The sequence below is a fragment of the Mustela erminea genome, chromosome 10 (assembly GCF_009829155.1).
Source record: "Mustela erminea isolate mMusErm1 chromosome 10, mMusErm1.Pri, whole genome shotgun sequence".
Taxonomy (NCBI): domain Eukaryota; kingdom Metazoa; phylum Chordata; class Mammalia; order Carnivora; family Mustelidae; genus Mustela; species Mustela erminea.
The window spans coordinates 23,145,664-23,172,781 of record NC_045623.1 but is presented as its reverse complement, the minus strand read 5'-3'; the positions used below and the strand labels follow the sequence as shown (position 1 = coordinate 23,172,781).

Here is a 27,118-nt window from a genome sequence, read left to right as displayed (position 1 = left end):
TGCTTATAGTGCAAGGTAGACCACTTTATAGTAGTTCTTGTGGTCCATTTATCATGTGGTGGTAGAGAAGGCGAAGTAAAATTTGTCTGTAAATGCCCTTTCTTTTATAATGTCATAGGAACACAAGGTGTGCATAAAGGATATAATTGTACCTTCCTGGCCAAACCAGCAAGTTGCCATTTTTCAATTCTTTTTTGAAAAGTGTCTGATATATTTCTAGAAGGCTTAGCTTTTAGAAACTCTGCACTATCTAATTTTTCATATTCGCTCTAACTCAAAGGAATAGTTTTAATTTTGCTATCAGTTGCATTCAGACTTAGCATTTAGAGAAATGATTTGGTAATCTTGGGTGCTAAGGAGACCAGTAGGGTTTTCTTTTTTTTCTTTTTTCTTTTTGGAAATAAAGTCTTTAAGGAGAATAAAGGTAAAGGACTATTTTATGTAAAACTTACCTTAGTAGGAAAATAACTTTTACTTTTAGGAGAACAGAAGAACAGTTTTGTATAGTTATATTTAAAAAATAATTCTTCTGGGGGCATCTGGGTGGCTCAGTGGGTTAAAGCCTCTGCCTTTGGCTCAGGTCATGATCCCAGGGTCCTGGGATCAAGCCCCTCATCGGTCTCTCTGTCAGCAGGGAGCCTGCTTCCTCCTTTTTCTCTATCTGCCTGCTTGTGATCTCTGTCAAATAAATAAATAAAAATCTTAAAAAAAATTCTTCTGGATGAAAAATTTATACTTGTAAGTTTGGTAGTGATTTGAAAGACCATTTTCTTATTAGGATTAAATTGTTTTTGAAGAAAAGATTTCATTAGAAGGAGTAATATGGATTATAAAGATGAAATGACTCTGAGTACAGTGATAAAAACCAGAGATTCTGAATTTATGGTAAATTTTATCTAATTACTTGTAATGTTATATTTAGGCATATCACTATTTTCTCTTTTATCCTACATACTGGTAATGCACTGAAACACTATAATTTTATGAACTAATAGATATATGTGTAGATAGTAAGTATTGTGATTCAAGGGCCACAAATAAAAAGGTCACACAAACACAATCAGACCATGTCATGTTATTATTTGAAAGACATAGAAGTTTGTTAATGATCTGGTTAATTCAGAAAATACCAGTTGCACAGTTCATTTAGGATTAAGCTTGGATTTCTTTACTGATAGGATTATGTAAATGATTTTAAAGTACTAAATTATTTCCCTCATAAAATTTATTTGAGAGTTAAAAATAAAACAGTAATTAGAATAAGTTCTTATTTCAGGCACAAAACTGATAATAATTTATTAAGAAGAATGTTTTTAAACGGTAAATGTTTAATGCAAATCACATTTTTAAATTCATGTTACCCCCACTTCTATGACAATAATAAAATCTGTGCATGCCCTAGCAGCACACACACTAGAAATTGGATGTGGTGATGATACCTTACATAGAAAACAATAAAGTGCTTTACAAGCTGCACATCTCACAAAAAAGCTGTGATCATCCAGGTTTTGAATGTATGTGATACTATATTACATCATTTTTTTAAAAAACAAGTAATGAAGACCCAGATATCCATCAGAGGCCATCTACTTAAAAATTCATTCATTTTTTAAATTGACTTTCTTTCTTCATACAAACTCTTGATATACAAAGTATTGGCTGATTATTTTTGTGGTGTGTGTACAATGACAAGTGAATCCTCTAAATTTTCTAACTCTCAAAAGCAGAGGAGAACTTATAAAAACATTTTAAAAGAGAAGACAACATTGCAAAAGGACCCAGAGTGGTCACTAAGTCATGCTAACTTTTTGTAGGCAAAAAGTAAAGAAACCGTTGTTAAACTTGAACAATCTCAAGATTGAGCTATTTAATTCTATGACTTTGACAGTGAGATACTTGAGAATTATGTTTTACTTGTGACATTTGAAATGAATTACTTAAGTGTTAGCATTTCTTTACACAATGCTCTATCTGAATTATTATATCCTTACTTTACAAAGGAAATTATTATTATGTATGTGTGAAACTAAACATTTACCACAATTTAAGTTATACATTATTTGTTATAGAATATATTTTTTCAATTGTAAAACCAACCCACACTCTAGTTTCTGTAAAATTGCCTTAGGTAAGTATTTTTGACATATGGAAAGGACAGCCAAACTTAATGACATGTTTGTTAAATATCGATTGTATGTTTTTGAGATTATTAACATAAAATATTATTAAAACTTTCTTTTTTGGTTACATTATTTCTGCACACATTATGAATCAGGGTAACAAGGGGTTGCCCTCCCATCTTGTTTTCTGAATTGGTATTTTGCACATTTAAACTGCGTAGACAGCTCCCAAGTCTACCCATCATTTTCTTTTGCACTCACATTGCCAGTAACTCTCCAGGGCTCATAATGTAAATCTAGATGACCTCACAGAAATTTTATTTTTAAGAGTTTCTATATGTGCTTCAGGTACTTTCAGAGTCCTGACACAAGTAATTAAATTATTGCAAGTTGTGTGTAAAGTTTAAGTTAAAACACTAATATACTTATTTAGGATGAACAAAATTGGGTTGGTTGTATAATAAATGAGTAAAGTCAACTCAAATCCAAAATTTTCTGACTCAGTTGCATCTTTGCAAGCAACAATGTGGGTTGCTTTCAGTGAAGTGAATGGAGTAACTTATCTGTAGTTAGTTTTAGCATTCAGTGTTAGTGATCCAATAAACTTGGGGTAAAAGAAATATTCTATGTAAGGGATTTAGTTTGATTTTTCTTCCTGATTATAAATTTAAATAAAGGGATAAGCCGAGAAGATATTTCATCCTGACCACACTTGAAAATTGGCCCATAATAATTACTGAGATTAAACTTCAGTGTATTTTATAAAAAATATTACTTACTTTCACAGAAGTGAAGAGATACAATTGCACAATGGTGGTTACAATGGTAGAAATACATATTGCCAATAAAATGTTAGCAAGAGATTTAAAAATGACTGTACAGCACCGCATCAGAGAATTCTATAACAGCAAAATGAGTAATATATTTTCCCTATAAATAAAATCCTTAAATATTTTTTAGAAATAAATGGGAGGAAAGTGCTTTTCCCCCCTAATTCCTACCAAAATATTTCCTGATGTAGAGCAAAAGACAGTAAAAAAAATGACAGAATTTAAAAAAAAAAGACATTCATGCATTTAAGCCATCATTAGTCTCTGACTCTAATATAAGGCAGATCATTAACCTTTTGCAAAACTATAACTTTAGCCGCCTAAGCTCTTTTTAGTGCTTTTCACGACAAGGACATGATAGGCCCCGTAAATTTAGGAGTTAAGATGTGTTTCCAACAGGTCAATTTAGACAGGCTCGGCTGATTTTTGACAAACCAACTTTATAATTAAAAAAAAAAATGCTTTGGAGAAATGATGAAAAGTTACAATAAAGGGAAAACAGAAGGGGGTTCTATAGAGTTTATCACAAATGACACGATTTCAATCAATGAAAACAAATTACATTTGCTTATGTGTCATCCTCAGTCTTAATGATGTGGAAAAGGGTGACATTGAATAGGACCTGGTGACCATTGTTCCAGGCATAAAGAGCTCTATCTCTTGCGTTGTAGTCAAGCATGGATATGTGAAAGTATTGGTTATGAAAGGGAATGTCCGTGTACTCATATGTGGAGGTTTTGGTGGAATATGAGTAATACACCTTGGCTCCTGTTAAGTGGGAATTGGTGACATATAGTGTCCCACAAATCATGAAAGATTCCCCTGCACTTCTCTTGGGGTAGCCAGTGCTCCAGCTCTTCATCACCTCCAAGGTGTCTTGGTTAAGTTGGCTGATAACTATATTGCCGGCATTTTGGTTCGTTGCATACACAGCCCACAGCCCGATCTCATCAGCCATTAGGTCAATGTCCGAGAAGCCACCCCATGTGTAGGGGTAAACATTATGAAATCCAGCATACTCGAGGCTTCGTTGGGCAAGCACTCGCCCCATATCAAAGCTGTATTTGATGATGATGTTACTCTGATACTTGTTAAAATAGAGTGAGCCATTATAGACAACATGGTTGGTTCCTGCCCATTTGAATGGGAGGTTGTATGTCCGTGATTCAGCCCCGCTAACGAAGTCTGCCATTGATTTGTACTCCCGAACAATTTTATTGTTGGTATAACTGTCCATGTACCAGACCTGAGGGAAAGGGAAAAAAAAAAATAGAGGAGTGACTAAATTCTGTAGTTGTCTGAGATTTCCAAAATGAAGACAGTGAGAGTCAGCACATTTTAATACCTCCATTCTCAGGATCTGAAGCCACTTATTATCTTACTGCTGACCTCCTGCAATGTGATAGCACTGCAGGTAAAAATTGTGGCATTTTCTATGTGGAAAGCAAACAACTGAATTCACTGCCTTGAAGTTGATTTGCTTTCTGTTCTTTTTATTATTTAGTTGTTTCTCTGACCATTCAGTGCATATCATCAAGTGAACTAAACATGTATCAATTTTACTTTGTTCAGCTGAAGGAGCAGTGTAATCAGTGATAATGACAAAAAAATACTACCTTCAGCAACTATATTCTTTTGCTCTGAAAAAAGAGCAACAGGTCTAATTTTACTCATTTATTTCTCCTTTATGGATACCATAGAAACTTATGGTAACGCTTGTTAATTGGATCACCTTATAGGTAGAGCTGCTTTTTAGTGTAACCATTTTATTAATTTAGCTACTAATCTCATTTGCACGTAACCCTTGAGAATCTTAATGTGAACTGAATTTCGTGATAGACCATAAATAGCGCTATGGTAAGTTTCCAGTATATTGATTTACATAATGCAGACATTGCCAACTTAGGAAAATATACTCCAAAATTTTCAGTACTATTTACTTTAAAATTACCTCTAGATTCCAGGGATAGTTCAGCTTGTTAGTGAATCAGTTGCTCTTGAGTTTTTCACTTACTTAGTGTTTTTTTTTTTCCTCACACTAAGGAGCAGGTTTTAGAAGTGTGTAGAGACTTTTTTGTGTACTTGTAATTAGCTCTTTATTAGCATAAAACAAGACTAAAACGAATAAAAATTGGACTAGCTTTACTGTTGAATTAGAAGATGGAATATTTTACTGAAATAAGGTTGCTGTAGATATGTTCATATTATCAAACTGAGAATACTTGGCAAATAACGTTAACACTTTTCAAGTTGAAACTAATATTCCTAAAGAAAATAAATCATTCAATAGACATAAAGTGCAAATAAAGTATGATTCTAAGCAAAGGTGTTTGTGGAAACAACATACTCTATTATTTTTTTCAGATGCTAAAGGGTCTGTCATCCAAGCGCCAAATCGGGTTCCAGATGTCTTGACTGTAATTGGGCCTGTGATTTTCATCAATTTGCCACATGCTGGAATCAGAGAAACATAAACATGTTGGGTGAACATGACCAATGATTGCAACACACATATTTATACCAAAGTCAAACTCCTACCATACTCAAGAGCAAAGAAAGGGATCCTGAAATAAAGCAAATCCGTGAGATTAATATCACATATTCTGAATGAATGATCAATCATATTGGGTGCTGTGCCTTTAACTGTAACTTGAACCATGTGTAGCTGCTTTTTCAATGCTCTAAATCCAAAGAGTAGAGGAGTTTTAAAATGGGAAATGGTTTGTACAGTCTGGAAAGAAATAGTGAGGGAAGTCATTATCATTATATTGAGTTTACAGCTGCTTCATTTAAGTAAAGAGGTCAGAAAAATTACACAAATTGACCATGGGCCTGTTTACCTGATCACCAGCTCTCCTACCTTTCCCTCTCCCTTATGGCTTGAGACTTTGGACAATGTATACAAGCTAGAAAGAACTCTATAAGGTGATTTTAAGTATTGGTGAATGAGCAGCTCCTGTGAAAGATATCTTTCTATAAAGATATCTTTATATATATAAAAATTCAACCATGATCTACCTGAAAGAGGTAGAATTTTGAAGGGCAAAAGCCTTGTGCAGGTAGCAGGGCCCCCTTGTGCAGGTAGCAGGGCCCAGTACAGCAGCCATTGAAGGTGCAAACAAAAAAATTCCAAAAAACGTAAGTCCTCAAGACCTAGTAAATACATGCAGCAAAAGATGTAGAGTATCAGTCAATTCAGTACCTGTCAAAAAATTAATGACATTCTTGAAAAATTGTAATATTCTTATCAACATAGCTGTAGGATCTTAGGAAAACCTCAGACTTTATAAATGCCCAAACCTAAGCCAAACAGAAACCCAGGCATTTTCTAAGATTTTAAACAGCAAAAATTAAAAGTGACTTATACACTGTGAAAGGCAATATGAGTGCCTATAAATGTTGACCTTTACTCTATAAAAAGGAATACCTTCTCCATCCATTTATGCCCCATTTTCTCCCTTGCTTATTTTTTGGTTCTGTTTGTTCAATGTTTCTTCCATTTTCTGCCTATCCTTAGAACTTATAAATTTCCAATTAGTTCCTATTCCCATGTGTTTGTAAGATAAAGAACAGATCACCAAAGCAGATCAAGGACATTACTAATTATAGTTTGAAGCTTTTTTTGACTCCTTTATCTCTATATGAGTTTCTCAAAAGAATAATATGTTAACTTGTAAAATACTAAGCTGTTCAGTTAGGAAGATGATGGATGATAATGTTATATTTTCTACTATTATTTCTGTGATAACTACAAATTTAGTAATCTCTAGCACTTCATGAAACCTGAATGGAATACATTTTTTCTCCTTTTGTGAAAGAAATTGGATAAGATGGCTTTTTTATATACATTATATAAATGAATTACTTTATAAGTTCCTTATACCTAATAAACTAAGCAAATAATTAAAGAGACTTTATTGCATTATCTGTATTGAATAGCAAAACATTGGCCTAAACCTGCTTAGAATATATCAACTCAACTTGGTATAAACATATGAACAGTATGTTCATATGAACAGTATGTTTGTTCATGTGGGTAAGTAGTATCAGTTTGAACTAGGCAAAAGCAAATACATTCTGAATGAATCTCATTGAGTATATTGTTTGCAATAAGTGAAAGTAATATGATCCTTAATGATGTCCTACATAAATATTTCTAAGTTCATAGATGATAAGTGCAAGAAAATTTCAAAAAAATTAAAATAAATAGGAAGATATTCTATCCCCTGAAAAATACCACAGAATGTGTTTTTCCCCTTTAGGTATGAATAATAAATTCTTTTGTTAAAATACACATAACAAAATGAAGTAAAATATGAAAAGTAACCCTGGCTTAATATGATGGACTAATAACATGTGTTTATCTTCTTTTTTCCTAAGATGAATTAAAATGATAGTAAAGGAGTAAAACATGGGCGGAAAAGCCTAAAGCAAAGAGAGTGGTATCGGAATCTTCAGTAGAGAAGAAAGTTTAAATAATTTCTAGAAGGCAGAAGGTGGTAGAGTGGTAATTAAAGATGTAGGATAAGATAAGATGCATTGTGTCTAAGCAGGAAAGGCAGTTGCTGAGGAGGAAGCTGCAACTGCCTACAGAAACATAGTTACTGTAAGGGTATTGGGTGAGATACAGGGCATTGAAAGCATGCCTGAAAAGCAGTCAATCCTGTCTTCATCTCTAGATCCAGGACCCCAGGAGGCAGCTTAAAAAAAAAAAAAATCTACAAATCTGTGTTAAATACTTGAAAAGGATTAGGGCAATTAATGTAGGCATCAGAGCTCCAGAACAAAGGCTCCAGCATTGACACTGGTGGTCTCCTGCCTTTCTCACTATGGAATAAAGCGGCAAACCCTAACTAAATACACAGTTTCCAAGCAGATACATTGTTCAGATCTTTGAGAGTGAAGGAGTAGCCAAAGATTAGCACGTGTTTTCAAAAACTTACAGTGAGAATGACTAAAGCGAAAGTGCAGAGAAAACAGATCCTGTAAGAAGAGAGAGAATACAGAGCAGAAGAGAAATGAAGATACTAAGATCTGTAGAGAGTTTTGTATATTATAGACCATTCACTGTAAAAGGAAAACACAAAAGAGCTACAAGAAGTTAGAAATATGATTACATTTTTAAAAATAGGAGCTATCCCAAAAACTAAAACAAAAAGACATAAACATAGGGAAAATATAGATGCATGTAGGATCAACTTAGAAGCTCATTCATCTGAAGAGTGAGTTTCTACGATGAAAGGAAGGGAAAAGAGTAAATTTTCAAAGACATTCTATAGGGTATTTCCCAGTTACAAAGAAATTCTATAGGGTATTTCCCAGTTACAAAGAAATTCTATAGGGTATTTCCCAGTTACAAAGAAATTCTATAGGGTATTTCCCAGTTACAAAGAAATTCTATAGGGTATTTCCCAGTTACAAAGAAATTCTATAGGGTATTTCCCGGTTACAAAACCTAAATACAGGTATCATGTGCCTTTCAGAAGTCTGTGTTACCCTGAGCGGTGAGAGTTGCCCCACCAAGCTCCTTTCCTGGAAACCATACTCAGAATCTCAGCACTGAGCTGCTGTAGCTTTGAACTGTGACTATGAGCACCCGTGCTTTATGTGGAGTTATTTTGTGCATCCGTCTTCAAGATGTGTCCTAAGGTATCAGGAAAGCCTGAAAGAGGTTATCTTCTGGGTCTGGAAATGCTCAAGAAATTTTCCATACAAAGTAATGCTTATGAAAAAAGATTTAGTCTTAGAAAATTACGGTGAAGTTTTAGATGAATAATAAAGAAAACAACTTTTCAGAGAAAGAATGTGAGATGATCACACGCAAACAGGTAAGAATTAGACTGGCATTGGGCTTACCAATACTGGATTCTGGAAGACAATAATCAGTGATTTCATATTAGGGAGAAAAATCAGAGGAAGCTGTACTAGGGATATTGTCTCTCAGACAAACTTCCCAAAGTTTACCTACAATTTACTTTTTCTTAAGAAGTTACCTGAGCATATGTTGAGCAAAATAAAGAGTAAACCAAGACAGGAGAAGACATGAAATCAGGAAAACATTTTTGTCCCAGAATGACAGCTGTGCTGTAGACCTTGAGAGTGGTTAGTCCAGAATGGATAGACATGGGCCAGAGGGAGGTCTCAGGAATAAGAGGAATTGATCTATGGAAATACTGTATGAGATCCTCTAAGAAACACTGGGTATGGTGAAGTCAATTATTGAAGTACAAGCATTAAAGGAAAATTCATTTGAACTTAATTCTAGAAATTTTGCCTTTCGAATGGCACAGATGATAGGAAGTTGGACTCAGAGGAAAGAAATACAGCAGAATCCTACAGCAGAGTCCCCGCTTAGCTCCTCACATGAAAACCATCATGTCTGACTTGTAGAATCAGCCCATAAACTAGTTGTAGAATATTTGAGATATTTCATCTACTCTGTGATTACAGAAACAACACAATGTTTTAAACCATGATAACACGGAAGACTAGGTAAAGTCCACAGTATGAAAGAATTAAAAATTAAGAGAGGAGATGAAAGAAAGATGGAGGTTAACTGACATCATACTTAAAAATAGGGCATGAAGAGAGCTTTCCGGTAGTTGATGAAAAAATAACAAAGACTTAAATCTGAGGTGTGAAGTTCTAACATTGGTAAGGGTTGAACTGTGAATAGTCATAAAACTGTATTTTGAGGAGACAAAGAAGTGCCTTTGGCTAAGTGACTTAGGTATGCATTTTGTTTTAGCAGAAAGTCAGTAAACCATGTCCAAAACTGATTAGCCCCCTGAAAAAAGTAGAAAAATAAGTATATTATTAGAGATACAGATTTAAACATCTGAAGCTCTAAAATTAAACTTAAACGTGGTTGCCTCAGGAAAGGAGACTTCCTTTTTATTCTAAGTCTTTTTTATTCCAAGTATATGATTTTCTAGTTTTGTGCATATAATATTTAAATTATAATTTTATTTTTTTAAAGATTATTTATTTGTCAGAGAGAGAGTGAGAGAACAAGAGAGTGTACGAGTAGGGGGAGTGCAGGCAGAGGGAGAAGCAGGCTCCCAATTGAGCAAGGAGCCTGATATGGGGCTTGATCCCAGGACCCTGGGATCATGACCCAAGCCAAAAGCAGATGCTTAACCCCCTGAACCACCCAGGTGTCCCTAAATTATTATTTTAAAAGCCAAAATAGTTATAAAAACTTAATTAAAAAAGCAAAGATTGCATTTGTGTATTGCTTATGGAAAGGTTTTTAATTGCCATGCTTCCTTGCAGGTCTAGGAAGTAGGTGGAAATTAAAGATTGAAATAGTCTGCAAAAATGAAAGGTGTTAGTATTCTGAATTTTAATTAGGCTTCAGTCCTATAAGGACTAGTTTGAAATTATCTTCTTTAAACTTCCACTTCTGTCTTACAGTTGACAATCTCTTTCCTTCTAATTGTTTCAACCTTAAAAAAATTAGAATCCTTACTATGAATTACATTTACCAGTTATTTCATAGAGATGTTAAGAAAAGCTAATATGTGATTACATTTGTTCGTACACGTGTAGGAGTTAGACTGAGATATTATGCATATGATTCAAGTAGAAATGCTGTACATTTTAAAATTTTCAAAATTGTGACTATGACCTAAGAAAAATATGCCCCACTTTGCATAGGAAGAAAAATTAGCCTAAAATTTCTTGAAAAATACCTTATCTTTATTTTTTAATAGTTTTATTGAAAGTTGTATATAATATTGTTCTTGCATCTTCTCAATTGTTTCTTCCTTATATTTGCCCTTTTGTACTTGGTGAAATTTGGCTTTTTATTCAAGGAATTGTTGTGGTTTTTATCCAATTTTAATTTGGTGATGACCATTTTGCTAGGGTAGATGTCCACACGGGGAGCTGGGCCGTTTGCCTTCTCCCACTGTACTCATTGAGTGTTGATGTCGACATCTTTTGTCCGGTAAAGCTGGGCTACTTTGCAAATTTGCTGACCTTTGTAGTGTCCTCACCCAACCTGCACTTTATCATCTTTTTGTATGGGCATACATTGAACGTTGTACTTCTGTCTGAGATTTTGGAAAGAAAGGAAGACCTATTCTTCCTGTAGATGTGAGAAAGTGCATGAAAGTGCCTTTTTACAGTTCTTGCTCAAGTCAGAAGTCACAGAGGGACTGAATTTCATTTTGGCCACTGGCCAATTTCAGCAATGACCACAAAAGGAAAAAGTGAACATATCTTTTAACGATGAATGAACTTTTGAAAAAAAGACACCTGGCATCTCAGAAGTCAGTTAAAACTAAATCTGGATGTAGATCAATATAAGGTCTCAATATGAAACATAAACATAATGGAATATTCATTTCCATAACACTTTATATCCAGAGGAAATGACCAAATGGAAACAAAGGAAGAAATTATAGTGACCTCAGGTTGTTTACTGGTACTGAAAGCGAATGGAGATTTTGTAGTCATGGAGTTTTACTTTAACGCTTTCGACGGCCAGACTCTACAATTCAAACTCAAAATGAGATTTTTAATCTTCTTTATGAGCCAAGCCAGCTCCTCTAATATAGATAGTGTCCATTGCCCCAAGGCCGAAGCACAGTTTGGATACAGCAAGAGCACGCAAAGCCCATATTTGCCTCCAATAAGTGCATATTTCAAGTGTTGATTCAATTTATGGGTGTGAGTGAGGTTCTGGACACCGTTTATGTAACATAACGTTAATATGAATTGAGTTGGATGGATTGGTTAAAACCTGTACAAGAACTATATTTGGGACTAGGAATTGTGCCATGAATCTCATATAATCAACATTTCCAAAAACTGACAACACATCAGTCGCTTGAGGTGTCTTGGCTTCTGTGGTGTTTGGACAGAACCCAGCATTGTATCCATATGGCAGAGGGATACTGCTGAGCTTAGATCACTTAGACCAGGAATTAAGACAGAATTTACAACAGGACTTAAAAGCTTGTGACATCTAAACTAAAAATGACTTTGCTTTCTCCTTGTAGCAATGGACATTTTCTCTGAAATACACTAGAGGGTAAAACCAATTCTATTTATTTATTTATTTATTTATTTATTTATTTATTTTTGACAGAGAAAGATCACAAGTAGGCAGAGAGGCAGGCAGGGCGGGGGGAGGAGGCTCCCTGCTGAGCAGAGAGCCTAATGATGGGCTCGATCCCAGGACCCTGAGATCATGACCTGAGCCGAAGGCAGAGGCTTAACCCAATGAGCCACCCAGGCGTGCCCCCCGCCTTTTTTTGTAAAACCAATTCTTAATATTTAAATGTAAAATAATTCATTTATTCACTTAGCAACCATTTACTGAGTACATATGTACCAATATTGTGCTAGGAATACAAGGGGAACAAGGAGATAAAATAGGCCCATGTGTTGTACCTTCTCAAAGTACTATTGCTTATCCTTTCCATTTATGATGGAAAGCTATCTGAGAATTTTAAGAAGTCAGGGGAGTGACAGAATGTGAGCGATACATTTTAAAAAGATCACTCGAGGTAGCATATGGAAATTAATTAGAGGGAATAAAGTAAAGGCAGAAAGACCAGTTAAGAAAGAGATTATCACATTGATCCAGGGAAGGGATGATGGAAGCAGTGATGGGGATGGAAAATAGTAGATGGTTTGGGTTATGTTTTTTGGGATAAAGTTCATAGGACTGGCTTCAGAATAGTTGCTAGAATGGGAAGTAAAAAGAGGAATTGAAGAAAACCTTATGTTAAAAAAAATAGTCCAAGATAATATCCAAATTTTGGCTTGTTCAGCTAAGAAGATTGTATTGCCATTTACTCACAGGAAGTGACTGAGGAAGGAATGGATTTGGGAGAAAAGATCAAGAATTCAGTACAGATTATTTTAAGTTGTTCATGACTGGTTTGCATGCCAGTGGAGGTGTAAAGAAGATAGTATAAAAATCTAGGGAGCATAGACACCCTTTTGAGATGAGTTTTAACAGTCTAGGGAAAGCCAGAGGCTAAAATTGCCTTAGAGGGAGGACATACAGAGAAAAGAGAAAAGCATTTAGAACAGAACTGTGAGGCATGGCGACCCAGCAGAAGAGCTCAAAAGAAGCAACAGAAAGCACCTAAAAATAGTGTAGTGTTAAGGAAAGACACACACACACACACACACACACACACACACACACACACAGGGCCTTTTAAGAGGATGAAGTACTGAATTGTGAGGAATGCCACTGAGATCTCTAATAAGCTCACCGAAATGATCATGGAAGTTAGCAGCAAGAAGTCCCTGGTGATCACAGAATCAAATGAAGACAGTGTTAGGAACGGAAGCTGGGTCACCGTTGGTTCTGAAGACTGTAAATTAAAGCAGCAGCTATAGGAGATTCTTTCAAAGGAGAAAAAGCAAGGAGATGAGGGTAGAGAAATAAAGGATCGTGGGAAATTTTTACTATTGTGCGGATCTCATGAAGAAAAGCTTGTTTGCCTTTAAGAATAATCGAGTAGAGAGGGGAGATGGGAAAGAGAATAATTAAATAAATGAACCCCATGAGTAGATGGTCATCTATTTAGGAACCGAGTAACCATGCCTCTATCTTTTTATACATTTTTGGGGGTGGGGGGTGGAGAGGTGTCTTTGTTTTTATTCCCACAAAATTCTCAGATGTTTTCCTAGGAAATGTTTCTGTGCTATATTCCACCCAAGTTAGAACGCTGAGGTGGGTGTTAGGAGATCTGGTTCCTAATCTAAGCTACAGCATTAAATCATCATGTAAAACTGGATAATGCACTTACTCTCTGGGATGGAATTTTCTCATCTCAAAGATGGAAGTTCTGAAGCTTGTCATTTTCTTAGTCTAATTAAGGTGACACTGAGTGGATAGGGCATGCACAAACTTTCATGTGTTGCTGGGAAGAAGGTGGTATTTGTGGTTGTGGTAAAACATGAGGTGATCAGGGTTATCATCATCTGCTCTTATTCTTGGGAAGCCAAAAGCAAGGCTGTCCATGTTGCTTTCTTCCCATCTGAAATGTATCTGCTAAATATTTATTTGATTCCAAGCTAAAATGCATCTTGATAAGTGAAATTGGTAAAATTAAAGGTGCAAGAATTTGTAAGCAACTGGCTGCTTTTTAAATTATAATTTTACAGATATTAATGTTAAGTGAACCACAGATATTTTCAAATTCTGATGGAATACAGAAATCATAAAAATAAAGTAAAATAAACAATAGAAGTCATTTCTATTACTTGGCTCCCGAAAACTAGGTTTTGTTCAAATAATCATTATCGTTCTTACTTCACTCTCACTTTTTGTGAGGACAAAGGCAGACAGAAAGGATAATTTCCCCAAATGCCTGGAAGACAAATGTTCTTGCAAAAGTGGATGGCAAAGAAGGAAGTTAAGATACTTGCTTCATTGATTTTCTCCTGCTGTGCGTCTCTGACTACAGTGAGGCACAGGAGAATATTAGTATTTTATAATATATTGATTGTGTATATTCAGAAAATATACTGAATGGATAGTTTAAGAAAGTGACTGCTTTATTTCCTGATGACTTTTAGACAATAAACTTTTTTACAATCAGTTGCAATTCATATTTATCAATCAGTAGCTCAGGAAAATATATCATTTGGGATTCAGAAGATTTGTTGTTTGGATCAATGAAGCATAAAAACCATCTGTCTTTTGTTTATATCTTCAATATATAATTGTATCTTGTAATATATAATTGTATCTTGTAATAGCTTCTGGATTTAAATCCTAAGGCCATGCCCATATAAGTAAATTAAATGGAGTAGTGACTATCTTTATGACAGAATGTTATTTCTTTTTACTTAAGGCCATTGGAGAACTCATGTAGCAAGAAGTAGATACGATTTGATCTTTAAAGTCTATAAAACTACTGAAAATAAGTTTGTACTATACATAGTGAATTTTAGTAAAGTATAGTAAAAATCTATGTATATTACTTAAAATTTTATTTTTATCTTTAGTCTTGACATTTACATTACCAAGAGAAAGGTGATGGTAATGATGGATACAATTGATTATTGGATAGGGCACTAGATTGAGTTTTTGCTGGGTGTCTCGTAAATAAGGCCAAAAATAATATGTTTCTAAATACCTGTGTTTTTCCAAAATTGTTTTAAATTTATTAATTTGTTATAATTAGCATTTTATGATATATGGCATGTGTATAGTTCTGTATATTCAAAAATACAATGATTAGGTAGTTGAGAAAAGTGACCTTTTTATTTCTCTTGATTTGAAAATTTTAAAATTATCTTAACTTTTTTGGGATAGAGCTTATATTATGAGGATATGTTTAAGGAGAAGCCTATTTAACATCCAGATTGAATGGAACAGAATCGTATTACGAAATCTCAAATATTTTGGCAATTCATGGTTGCCTTTGAAAGCACAATTTTTTTATATATATATATATATATATATATATATATATGTATTTTTAAAAAATACTTTATTTATTTATTTGATAGAGATCACAAGTAGGAAGAAGAAGCAGCTCCCTCGTGAACAGAGAGCCCGATGCAGGGCTTGATTCCAGGACCCCAGGATCATGACCTGGGCCAAAGGCAGAGGCTTTAACCTACTGAGCCACCCAGGCACCCCTCTTTTTTTTTTTTTTTAAAGATTTTATTTGTTTATTTGACAGACAGAGATCACAAGTAGGCAGAGAGGCAGAGAGAGGAGGAAGCAGGCTCCCTACCGAGCAGAGAGCCCAATGTGGGACTCTATCCCAGAACTCCGGGATCATGACCTGAGCTGAAGGCAGAGGCTTTAGCCCACTGAGCCACCCAGGCACCCCTGCACCCCTCTTCTTAAAAGTCTTAACATTTGGTTGTAATCTAAGAAAATGTAGGACATAAAAAGAAAGATAAATAATAAATCAATTTATGGTAAAATATACCAATTACCTAAAAATGTGCTAAAATAATGAGGGTTTGAGGATTCTGGAAGAATAAGTCATCACCAAGTACTTGGATACTGGAGCAATTGCATTCTGTATTACAGTCTAGAATTTTAGGGAAAGTAGGACTGTCTTTGCTAAATAACTCATCTGAGGTTCTTCTCAATTTAATTTGTGGGGTTATTCTTGTAAATTTCCCCTATTAAATTTCCAATTTAAATTTCACTCCACTGTGTGGGTACACAGTTTGGTTTTTCTATTAATTTCTGCTTCCACTGAGATTTTCAGTGTCTCTTGTTTTAAGTGCTAGGTAGAACCAAATACTGTGTTTTGTAATGAAATGTTGCATTGCCATTGAAGAGAGGACAGATAGCAACAATAACAAAGGTTAAGGAAGGCTGTGCTTTTATTGTCTTTTTTTTTTTCTCCAACGAGTTTCGACTTCATAAAAGATAAGACATTCCATATTTGACCGTCATGATTCAACTTCATAAAAGATAAGACATTCCATATTTGACTGTCATGAGATAGTGCCCTATGTCAGTCTCCATGCTCAGTGCAGAGTCTGCTTAAGACTCTCTCTCCCTAGGTGCCTGGGTGGCTCAGTGGGTTAAGCCTCTGCCTTCAGCTCAGGTCATGATCTCGGGGTGTTGCGATCAAGCCCTGCATTAGGCTCTCTGCTCAGCAGGGAGCCTGCTTCCCCCTCTCTCTCTCTGCCTGCCTCTCGCCTACTTGTGATCTCTCTCTGACAAATAAGTAAATAAAATTAAAAATAATAAAAAATAAAAATAAAAAATATTTGCTCTCACTATTTGACACTAAGTTTTATCTACTACGTTTCAGGTGTTTTATGATAGTCTTCAAGAATTCAACTGGAATAAGACATAGATGGTCCCTGCCCTCTCAGAGAAGAGACATCTTATCTTTAAGGGGGTGAAGATTTAAAAAATTTAAAAGAAACAAATGGAAATTTTCTGAAAAGTGTGCCAAGTTTCATGGAGAGTGGGGTGGGTGACTCTGGGAGACAGTCTCGGGGTAGCCAACCACACACAGGAGCAATCAGAGAAGGCTCTATAGGAAAGTTGATGTCTGGTGTGTAAAATGCAAAATCATTAGAGTTTGGATAGGTAAGGTGGAAGAATGTTCCATTACAGGGTATAAGGTCAGTGTCCAGCCAAGAAAGCATGCATGACCAAGGAACTGAAAGATTAGAATGGCTAAAGCTTATGGTGAGTACATGATGAGAACTTGTGAGAAAAGGGCTGGAGAATTAGGCAGATTCCATGTCATCAAGACAGACCAAGAAAAGCTATTTGGATTTAATTTTAAAAGAAAATCATTTAAACATAGGTGTAATATGATTCAATTTGCATGCGGGAGGCCATGGTAAGTCTTGAGACGGGGACCAAACCAGGCCCTGACTTGTGCCTCCTTTAAAGGCTGAATAGCCGAACAAAAAGCTAAGGTCAATAAAGTCCAGTAGCACTGAGAAGGGGTGTGTGCTATGTGCTGTGCGCTCGCCTACGTGACTTCCCACACGTTTGCTAGTCAGATAGAGCCGATTTGGCCGGGGTCAGAAATTCCTGGCTGGTCCTTGCTGTCCTTGCACGGGCCATAGACGACACCACTGTAAGACTGTGCTGTGCTTACACAAACTATGTCTTGAGTGGCCTTGAAGTCAGTACATCTGGTGCTAGAAGGTCTGCTATTGATGTTTAGGAAATAAATAATGGGAAAGCTTGAAGGATTTTCTGTGCATGTTGCAAACTCTTTAGTAATCAGCTAAAAATAGATACTTTCTTATGATTGTTTCTGTTAGCTGTATAATGCCTCACAGCCTTGAATAAAATCGGCACTATTGGACATCCTCCTTGGTGCTCCTCCTGCCCCCATCTCTTTGTCTCTTAATTTCTTTTCACCATCCTCTTACCCTCACGTTTCCTGGTCGATTTGTCGCACCGGCTGTGACATTTGCATTTGGAAAAGACTATTTTAAACACCTCATGTAGTGGCGAGGGAACGACTTCAGGTTAAGGACAGTGGGTAAGAGGCCCACTGCAGTCGCCCAAATAAGAGATGGTGAATGATGATCTGGGTCAGGGTGGTGGAAGTGAGGCTGCAGCTCAGAGGTGGTTTCAAGAGATTAGTTGGAGAGAGAAATGATGTGAGTGCATGTGAATGGGGTTTAGGGAAGGATAAAAAAGACTCTCTAGCTCCTTTCTTTCTATGGCACAAAAGAAGGAAATCTGGGTATGAAATCTGCCTTTGAATTCAGAAGGAACTTGGGTTTACAGATGCTGCCTCCAACGTGTACCTTTGGTAATTAAACTCTCTGAGCAGAAATTGCCCATAATCATGCCCAATCCAGAATTCTTCCAGTGGTTAGAACAGATAACATGCAAAACAGCTGGCATACTGCTTGTCAAACAGTAGGCCATCAGTATTGCTCTAATGATCTACTTTTGTGCTCATTTTTGCCACTAAAATGCAAACTTCTTAACAGTAGAGGGAGACAGTGTGCTACTCATCTTTGTATCACCCAGTACCTACCAGAGTGCCAGCACACCCTGGAGAGTCAATTAGCATTTGTTGTATGAACAAATAAAACTATTACACATAGACAATTGGGTTTTTCTTTTAAAATCTCATTTGGTATAAACATGCCGGTAATCCAAATTCCGTACTTGTGATCAAAAGTTGTGACCTTCAAAAATTAAAAAAAATTTTTTTTTAACATTTTAATTGTATATTTGACAGAGAGAAGGAGAGAGAGAGAGCACAAGCAGGGGGAGCAGCAGAGGGAGAGGAAGAAGCAGTCTCCCCGCTAAGTAGGGAGCCTGATGTACTATATATAGATATATACAGGGCTCATTCCACCCCGGGACCCTGGGATTACCGCTGGAGTCAAAGACAGATGCTTAACTGACTGAGCCATGCATTCGCAGATTTAGAGTTTAGATTTTAGATTTTAAAATCTAAATTTAAGATTTAGATTTTAGATTTTAAAATCATGCAGATTGTAGATTTAAGATTGGAGTGCGATGAGTGCTACGGCCATTCCCTTGAACGTGAAGCCTCAAAACTGTTAATAGAAAGACATATCCTGAGCTTCACTAGATGGCCCCACACAATTGCCCTAAAATAGAACTAACTTGAGGGAGTGGAGGGAAGGTGACTGGAAAGCCTGATTATAATCTACGTTAATCGTCTATTGATGCTCTCAGGGTGTGCGTGAGAGTTTTAACTGTGCTTCTTTCAGCAAATTCTCATGTGCATTTAATTACACTTCGCATGTCTAGGAATGGGATATTTAATGAAGCACGTGGGACTTGACCGTGTCTCTCACAGGAGAAAATTAAGCAGTTAGGAAAGAGCATTACTGTACCTCATTCAGACCCACTAGGGTGCACCCTTGTTAAAACCTTTTTTTCTTTCCCTAATTTCTATTTTCTCCAAAACTGTAATTCTCTGGTAGAAATAACGCTGAATGGTGCCCTGGTGTTCTCAGTGACTTGTGATTCCTTTAGAGCCTTACTTACTTTTGGGGAGTAACTTAGTTAGACCTTGCAGGCAATGAAGCTAGTTTGTTTTTTAGTCTCTTAAAATTTATGTGATGTGCATTTTCCCTAAAAGCAAATTCACTGAAAAGTTGAGCGGAAATGCATTCATCATTGTTGCAGTTTGATTCTCTTGCCCCGATCCATTTCTGCCCTCTGCTAATTGGCTGTGTGTGTTGAGAGGCTTTTGTGAAGACTGAAGATGCCGTTGATGGGTGAAACTTCCTGCTCCTGTACTGTATTGAGGATATACCATGATTATCTAATGTCTCGGTATAGATCCAAAGAGCAGAAGAGCTGGATTTTAGATGCTTTGGAACATTGAGCCCCTCATTTTTTTTTTTTTTTCTATCTATCTCCTATTAATGGTCCTGATGTTGATTAACATTTGTTTTCTGAGTCCATGTGTTCTGATATTTTGATAACTGGGCAGTTAATAAGGAGCATGGAGTTTAAAGGTTCTCAGAAATAATGTCATCCAATCTTTATTTAAAGTTCCAGAAATATAAGTACAAAGTAGTATTAGACTATTAACTTAAGGCACCGCTCCCAATCATGTGTTTGTGTTTTCTTCTGCAAATACATGTTTCAGATACTTCCTTTCAAACTGGAGTAATTTTTTAAAAAGGACGATATGAAGATTCCTTTATTTATTTTTTTTTCAGGGACCATGGAACTTCATACTTCATGGCATTAGGGCTGTCTGTCTCTACCTGGACAGGTGCTCTACATTGTAATTAATGGTAGTGATCCTGCTGATAAATACTTTCTCTGCTTAGGAGACTCTCAGTAAGTCGTTCTGATTGTTCTGTAGATCTGTTGTGATAGAGAAAAGTACCCGGCTCTTGGGACAAACAGCATAAATGAGTTACAGTCATTGTGGCACTAGCCTCTCTACTCCGTAAGTAGAGACCTCAGAGCTACTAATAATCTAGGAAAGAGATTATAACATGTCCAAGTTATTTCTAATCTCTTGTAAGGTCCTATCAATTAACTCAAATAGCAACCATCTCATTAAATAAGAAAGTTGAATACTATTTTATTGCTGTTAGACATTTGCATTAGTGGCAAGGTTTTGTTTTTAATTAGTAAAGATAAAATTAAATATTAACTAGTTAATGTAGTTAATTTGAAAGTTATATTCTTTCAAACTTTGTTGTTCCTGAAGGCAAATTAGTAAAAAGAGCCTTTGATGTTAAAAAAATATATGTATTGTGGATCACTGTCCTAAGGCCTCAGGGCATCATGGAAACATTATCCATGGTTCAGTAAGAAGGAATAGAATGAATTTGTGTCCACTTACATTAATCCCCTTTGTCCCAGATATCATTTTCAATATTGAAGTAGGCTGTGTGTGGGAGAGTTCTATGCGGACTGAACAAAAAACCAAAAGAGATTGTGAAAGAGCTGAAAGGAGTGTAGCTTTCATTTCCAAACTGCAACATTATTTCTAGCTGAGTCAACTCAGAGGTAATATGTGTTAGAAGTGAAATTCATTTCTAAAGTTAAGCAAATTCCAAGAATTTTCCATGCCAGTCCCTCAAAAACCTGACTGGCACACTCTAAGTTCCAAGGTATTTACTAGCTAGAACGACTCTTTTGCCTGTCCATTCTTTTGTAGAGTGTAGGTGTACTTAGCAAATTTATCTGGTCTCAGTGTACAAAGTTTAGGCTTGGGTTTATTGTGAGTTGCTTGGAATGACTGAATATATTGATTCTCAGAATCTGGAGTGATTCATCTGTAACAAACAGACCTCTTCTAAAGTAAGTCAGAGTCCTACACAGACCAATCTTATGCACTGTCATTTACAGAACATCTGTAATCAAATGTTTTATGAGCTACTAAAAATGCATCTGGATTTTTTTGGTAACCCCCAAAGTAATTTAGTCCAATTCTTGGACTGAGATTTTCTTATCTGGTTTGGTGGAGACATCATCTGGCAAGCTATGTAATTAATATGTGCATTACACTAAAGGCATTTTTTGATTTAAAAATAAAATATAACAGAACTCACTTATGTCAGTAATATTTTACCTACTGGATATTAGCAATAAACTTTATAACATTAATTACAAAAGAATAGCATGTAAGGAGGTATTTAAGTGTTATATCAGATAAATAATTCCTCCTTTACTTACAGTCCCATGCCATGTGACTCAAATATGTGGCTTAGAGAGTTTTTTTTGTTTTTTCCAAATAAGTCTTGAAATAGCTATTGTTTACTTTGTTGAAAGTGTGAAGTTGTTACCATCTGGCTCCTTATAGAATTAATTTATTTGTCAAATATTTATTAACTTTTCTTTGTCAGGCAGTTTTCCAGTCATTGAGGGAATACAAGTTTTAAAGGGAGTGTCACAGATATTGTTCTTGTTCTGATGGAAAAAAATCTAGAAGGCAGCTATCCAGTTACACATGTAGTGGTAATGAAGCATGAAAAGTCCAGTCATGGGACTGGACTTTTGTCCCGTGGGTTAAGTCTCTGCCTTCGGGCTCAGGTCATGATCTCAGGTCCTGGGATCAAGTCCTACATCGGGCTCTCTCTTCAGCAGGGAGCATGCTTCCTCCTCTCTCTCTGCCTGCCTCTCTGCCTACTTGTGATCTCTGTCAAATAAATAAATAAAATCTTAAAAAAAAAAAAAAAGAAAAGAAAAGTCCAGTCATTGGTGAAATATCAGGGTTCGGGTGAAATATCATGGTGAAATATCAGCCAGCTGGGATACAGTATACATAGGGAGCTTAATGAAGGAGTCTAGCCAAGACATGATATTTAAACTGAGAACTGAAGGATAGATGGGAATTTGTCTCATGAGGCCAGTGAACATGTGTTGACACAGAAAGGATAAACAGGAAAGAGCATTTCAGGAGAAGGGACAAGCATCTCAACACTGCCCTGTGATGAGAAAGTGTGGAACACACATGACTCGGGTGTAGCATGTGAGGGGAGGAGTGGCAGGACCTGAGGGGAGAAGTAGGGCCGCATATGGAGGGCCTCATAAGTTGTGGGCTATATGCTAGGATTTTCAGCAGCGCAGATTAATTTCAGATTTTTGCTTCAGATAAATGCCTTTGGCCATAATGTGTGCAATGGGTGAAAAGTGCAAGAATAGGAGTTGTGGAATCTACTGGAGTCATGATTGTTAGAAGAAGAGTTATAGGTGAAAAGGTGTGGGCCTTGACTGATGAGGAATAAGGAACTGGGGATGCCTGTATAAGCATTTGGCTTTAGGGTTTATGTTAATTGCCTTCTGAGTAATTATGTCAGAATCTCTAGGAAATCCTGGATGGACTTCAGTGGAGCCTCTGATCTGGTGATTCCCCAAATTATTTTGAATGGTACTAAATATAATGTTTTGTACATTCACTCTCTTTTTTTTAATTTGGATTGCATTTGTAGAATAATCCTTAAAGTACGCATCAGCCATCTAAATATTAAGTGTTTATATCTATTGCCTGAAGAAGTTGTCTTTACTAGAAATTATCTTTTCCAACTTCTTTTTCTCTCTTTTTAGTTTATTTTCTATTCCAGATAAGTGTTTCTTTCCATTGAGGGAACACTTTTCTATAGTATTTCCCTGACCTCCCTGACATGTCCCTTCATGTCAATAACTGAAATACTGTTCCTAAATGATCTAACAATGCCTCCTCATTCAATCTGTGACCATGTATTTACTTTGCATTAAATTACAGCCTAGTGCCATGATGATTTCAGTTGAGTAATTAACTCATGGATGAAGTGAAGGAGTTTGGAAACTTAGACCAGGTTGAACCACACATTTCAGGACTCAGGAACTGGAGTCCATATCCCATGTCATATGCTTGACCCCTTGCAGAGTAGCGAATCTATATTTGAATAGGTTCCTCCTTTTAATTTCTTGTGTGGATCAGAACTGCTAGCTAATGGTAATTCTCTATAGTAGAGGAATTGTTTTTGTCCAATTTAATTACTGCTATTTCATATTTGGTCCCAAGGTAACTACATTTTTCCCAGCCTCTAACTTTCTCTACTAATAAAAATGTCTCGTCTCCCTTTTAGTCAAGTAATGATTGACCATCCCATATTATTGCTCTGTAGTAACGTATTGCCATTATTGTAGCCAACAGAATTGTCCATATTATTTCAAGCCACCAAATGGTAACAGGGTACTGTGAAAATTAGGCAGCCGTTAATCAAATAGCACTGATTACACAGGCGTGCTTAAGGCGTTAAGGAATACTTACACTGAGAAAGCAGACATTGGTTTCTCTATAATTAGATATTCATGACTGTCTGCAAAATGTAAGAATGCAGTTTTCACTGAAACCGCTAAAAACACAACTTAAATAAATGAAATTGTTCTACTTACTCAGCTTTTTCATGCAGTCACGAAGCCTGGTTTCCAGGCTGAGAACCCTTTGATGCAGTTCTTCATAGTCATAGGCACCGATTTCCTCCTGAATCCCAGTGAGGACGGCAGACAGATTCCGGATCTCCTCTTTGAACTGGGTGATTAACTTGGCATCTGTTTTGTATTGTTCCAACACCGGGATCAAGGGCAGGAGTTCATCCATCTTCTCTTTCAACTCCTGCGAAAAAGCAGCCAGTTGTTCCGGAGAGTCATTTAAATAGATCGAGCAGTATCAATATGATACTTAAAGCAGATTATTAAAACAGATCCAAAATTCCTTTTTTTTAAAGTAAAGGAAAAATTTTATTAATGTGTAATCAGGATATAACATTATATTAGTTTCAGGTTTACAGCTTATTGATTCAACATTTGTATATCAAAATTCTTATTGATTTTTGGTTGAAACTAGGTGCTTTGTGAGAACATAAGTGGCTACATGATCATTAGTAGTAAATCCATTTGTCACAATACAAGAACCTCTCTTTAAATGGTTATGTGCTTTTTTTTTTCTTTAAAATTTTACTTATTTATTCATGGAGGCAGAGACAGAGGGAGAAGCAGGCTCCCTGCTCTACAGGGAGCCCAATGTGGGGCTCGATCCCAGAACCCTGGGATCAAGACCTGAGCCGAAGGCAGTCACTTCACCGACTGAGCCACCCAGGTGCCCCCGTGCTTTTTCTATAGAACAAATTGATCCTTATCATCATTATAAAAACTTCTTATGATAGCAATTAATGGTTAATGTATTATTTTACCTTCTGGTAGCATTTTATAAAGTGAACAATACATTTTTTAAGAAATATAATCAGGGTCTATCTTCTAATTATGAATTACTAGAAATAGGTCAAATATCCTCTATCTGTGAACTCTAATTACTTACTTACTATCTATGTTATGGGACTACTTACCAGAAGAATTTCTCTGTCCCTGTTCCAGTGCACTTAGATATTCCTTCATTCTTTTTAACATCCACCTTAGCACAATGTCATTAGGAAGGTAAGTTCGGCAAGCATCATAAATCATGCAAAGCTCCTCAAAGCTCGTAGAAATGTATGTTGCTGTTTACCATTTTGAATTATTACCCACATTCTGACTCCATTTGCCTTAGCATAGATAATCCAGAGCTCTTTAAGTGAGGCAGAATTGCTCACCCATGTAGTGAATTAACTCTTTCAACTCTTTCAAGGACCAAGGTGCTCACAGTTCATGTAACAAAGGAACTAGTTGTATAGGGGCACTTGAAAATTTTTTTTTTAATTTTTTAAAATTTTTATTTACTTATTTATTTTTAAAGATTTTATTTATTTATTTGACAGACAGAGCTCACAAGTCTCCCTGCGGAGCAGAGAGCCTGATGTGGGGCTCGATCCCAGAACCCTGGGATCACAACCTCTGCCTAAGCAGAGGCTTAACCCACTGAGCCATCCAGGCGCTCCAGATCATTTAAAACTTAAAGCTGATTTTCATCTGGAGAACAAGAACCGTGTTTTGCCAACCCAGTGTCTCTGATTTCTAGCATCATGGGACTGAGCCTCACCTGCAGTTTCACTTTCAATTTCTAGGTATGTCATCTGTCTTCTTTTCCTTTAATTTGGTGCTAGTGGTCAGTGGAAATTTCAAGGGTGTGAGTCAGCTGTGAGTTTTTTTTAACAGATGATCTCATTTGTGGAAAGAGCTGTCACTGTTATGATCATTTGAGAATAATCCATAGGTACTGTCAGAAACAATGCTGTACACTAACTAATTTAAGGAGCTGAAAATTGCATTTTAAAATTACATTTGGAAGATGTTATTACTATAAATGCATTAAAATAGCAGGAGTTCCCATTGCTGCCCTGATTTATGGGCTTATGTTTCTTGTGGGGAAATTTTCACTTACTCTGTAAGCTCAGAATTTTTCGATTTAGTCTGTATGTCCATGTTGAGTGGGAGGGGACTGTCTTCATAATGAGAAAGATTCATAAGTATCACAGTGAAAAGGTAGAATTGCATAACTTTACTCATTTTGGTGGCTCATTTGGAAATACACTTATTAGTTTAAGCATCTTACGGCATCCCGAAAGGAAGACACGATTGCTTCATTATGATTTTAATAAGAAGAGTTCTGTTGGTAGCATTTGCTGCATATTATACAGTTACAATGAAGAGTTTTATGTTACATTATGGGAATACTGAAAAGAGAGCAATTCAGTGTCACAATTTTGGGAACTTTTTTTCCCCTGAACTTAAAAAAAAAAAAAGCTAATTGTGTTTCAGGATATTTTCAAAAATTCATAATTTGATTATTGGTAATCACTTTTGAAACTTGTAACACTAGTCAGAGAGCAATGGAAATTTCGGCCAATATACATGGGAAATACTTAAAAGGTTAAAGTAGAATAGCACAGATCTGTACTTACTAATTTCTTCTAGAATTTCACTGTCTACTATGTCACTCTTACAGCCAACGTTGTAGCTAGACTCTCTTGCCCAACCATGATCTTTCCTGTAAGAATGATAGTTTCAGGGCACCTGGGTTGCTCAGTGGGTTAAACCCTCTGCCTTGGGCTCGGGTCATGATCCCAGGGTCCTGGGATCGAGCCCTGCAACGGGCTCTCAGCTCAGCGGGAAGCCTGCTTCCCTTCCTCTCTCTTTGCCTGCCTCTCTGCCTACTTGTGATCTCTATCTAGCAAATAAATAAATAAATAAATAAACAAATAAATAAATAAATAAATAAAATCTTAAAAAAAATTAAAAAAAAAATGATAGTTTCAAGTATGTTAACTAAAATAAGATTTTCATATTAGTCAGATTTTCTTCCAATTTAAAAGTATTCTCTGATGTAAACTTACTTTTGGAATGTTCCAGTTCTTTGTCTTAAATATAGCACCCCAGCCCCTAGGTGTTGAGTCACCATCTGACTCATGCTCAGACTCAGTGAATACATAAATTCAACAAACATATTTAGCATGTAATTATTATTCTTAAATTTCAGAAAGCTATTATCTACTTGGGAGAGGCAGTGTAGAACTGGTATTAGCTGGCTGACCTCTACAGCTGGATATTGCTGTTCTGAGGCATATTAGGTATTTCATGCTGAACAAATTGTATCAGTTTCTTCATCTCAAGGACGGAGATAAATATGGTGCCTACTTTATAGTATTGTTGAGAGGATTAAATTAACTAATATATATTTAAAGTTGTCAGAACTATGTGCTGAGAATGTATAATTCTTCAGAAAATTATCATTGCTGTTTGGATTTTTACATACAACTGAAGTATCCACTTGGATTATGTGAACTACTAATCAATCAAAATCATGACGC

At 36.1% G+C, this 27,118-nt stretch overlaps 1 protein-coding gene and 1 pseudogene across 2 annotated transcripts in view; both read right to left on the bottom strand.

The window, feature by feature from the left end:
• Positions 1 to 658: 658 nt before the first annotated feature.
• OLFM3 (olfactomedin 3) overlaps positions 659 to 27,118 on the bottom strand; it is a 193,010-nt gene continuing 166,550 nt past the window's right edge. For both annotated transcript variants that reach the window (XM_032302690.1, XM_032302689.1), the window contains exons 4-6: positions 23,772 to 23,991; positions 5,298 to 5,404; positions 659 to 4,196 (exon numbers count right to left, since the gene is read on the bottom strand). In XM_032302690.1, coding sequence (XP_032158581.1) covers positions 3,519 to 4,196; positions 5,298 to 5,404; positions 23,772 to 23,991 — 1,005 coding nt within the window. In that variant the 3' untranslated portion in view covers positions 659 to 3,518. The remainder of the gene's footprint in view (positions 4,197 to 5,297; positions 5,405 to 23,771; positions 23,992 to 27,118) is intronic.
• LOC116567287 lies at positions 10,690 to 11,123 on the bottom strand (annotated as a pseudogene).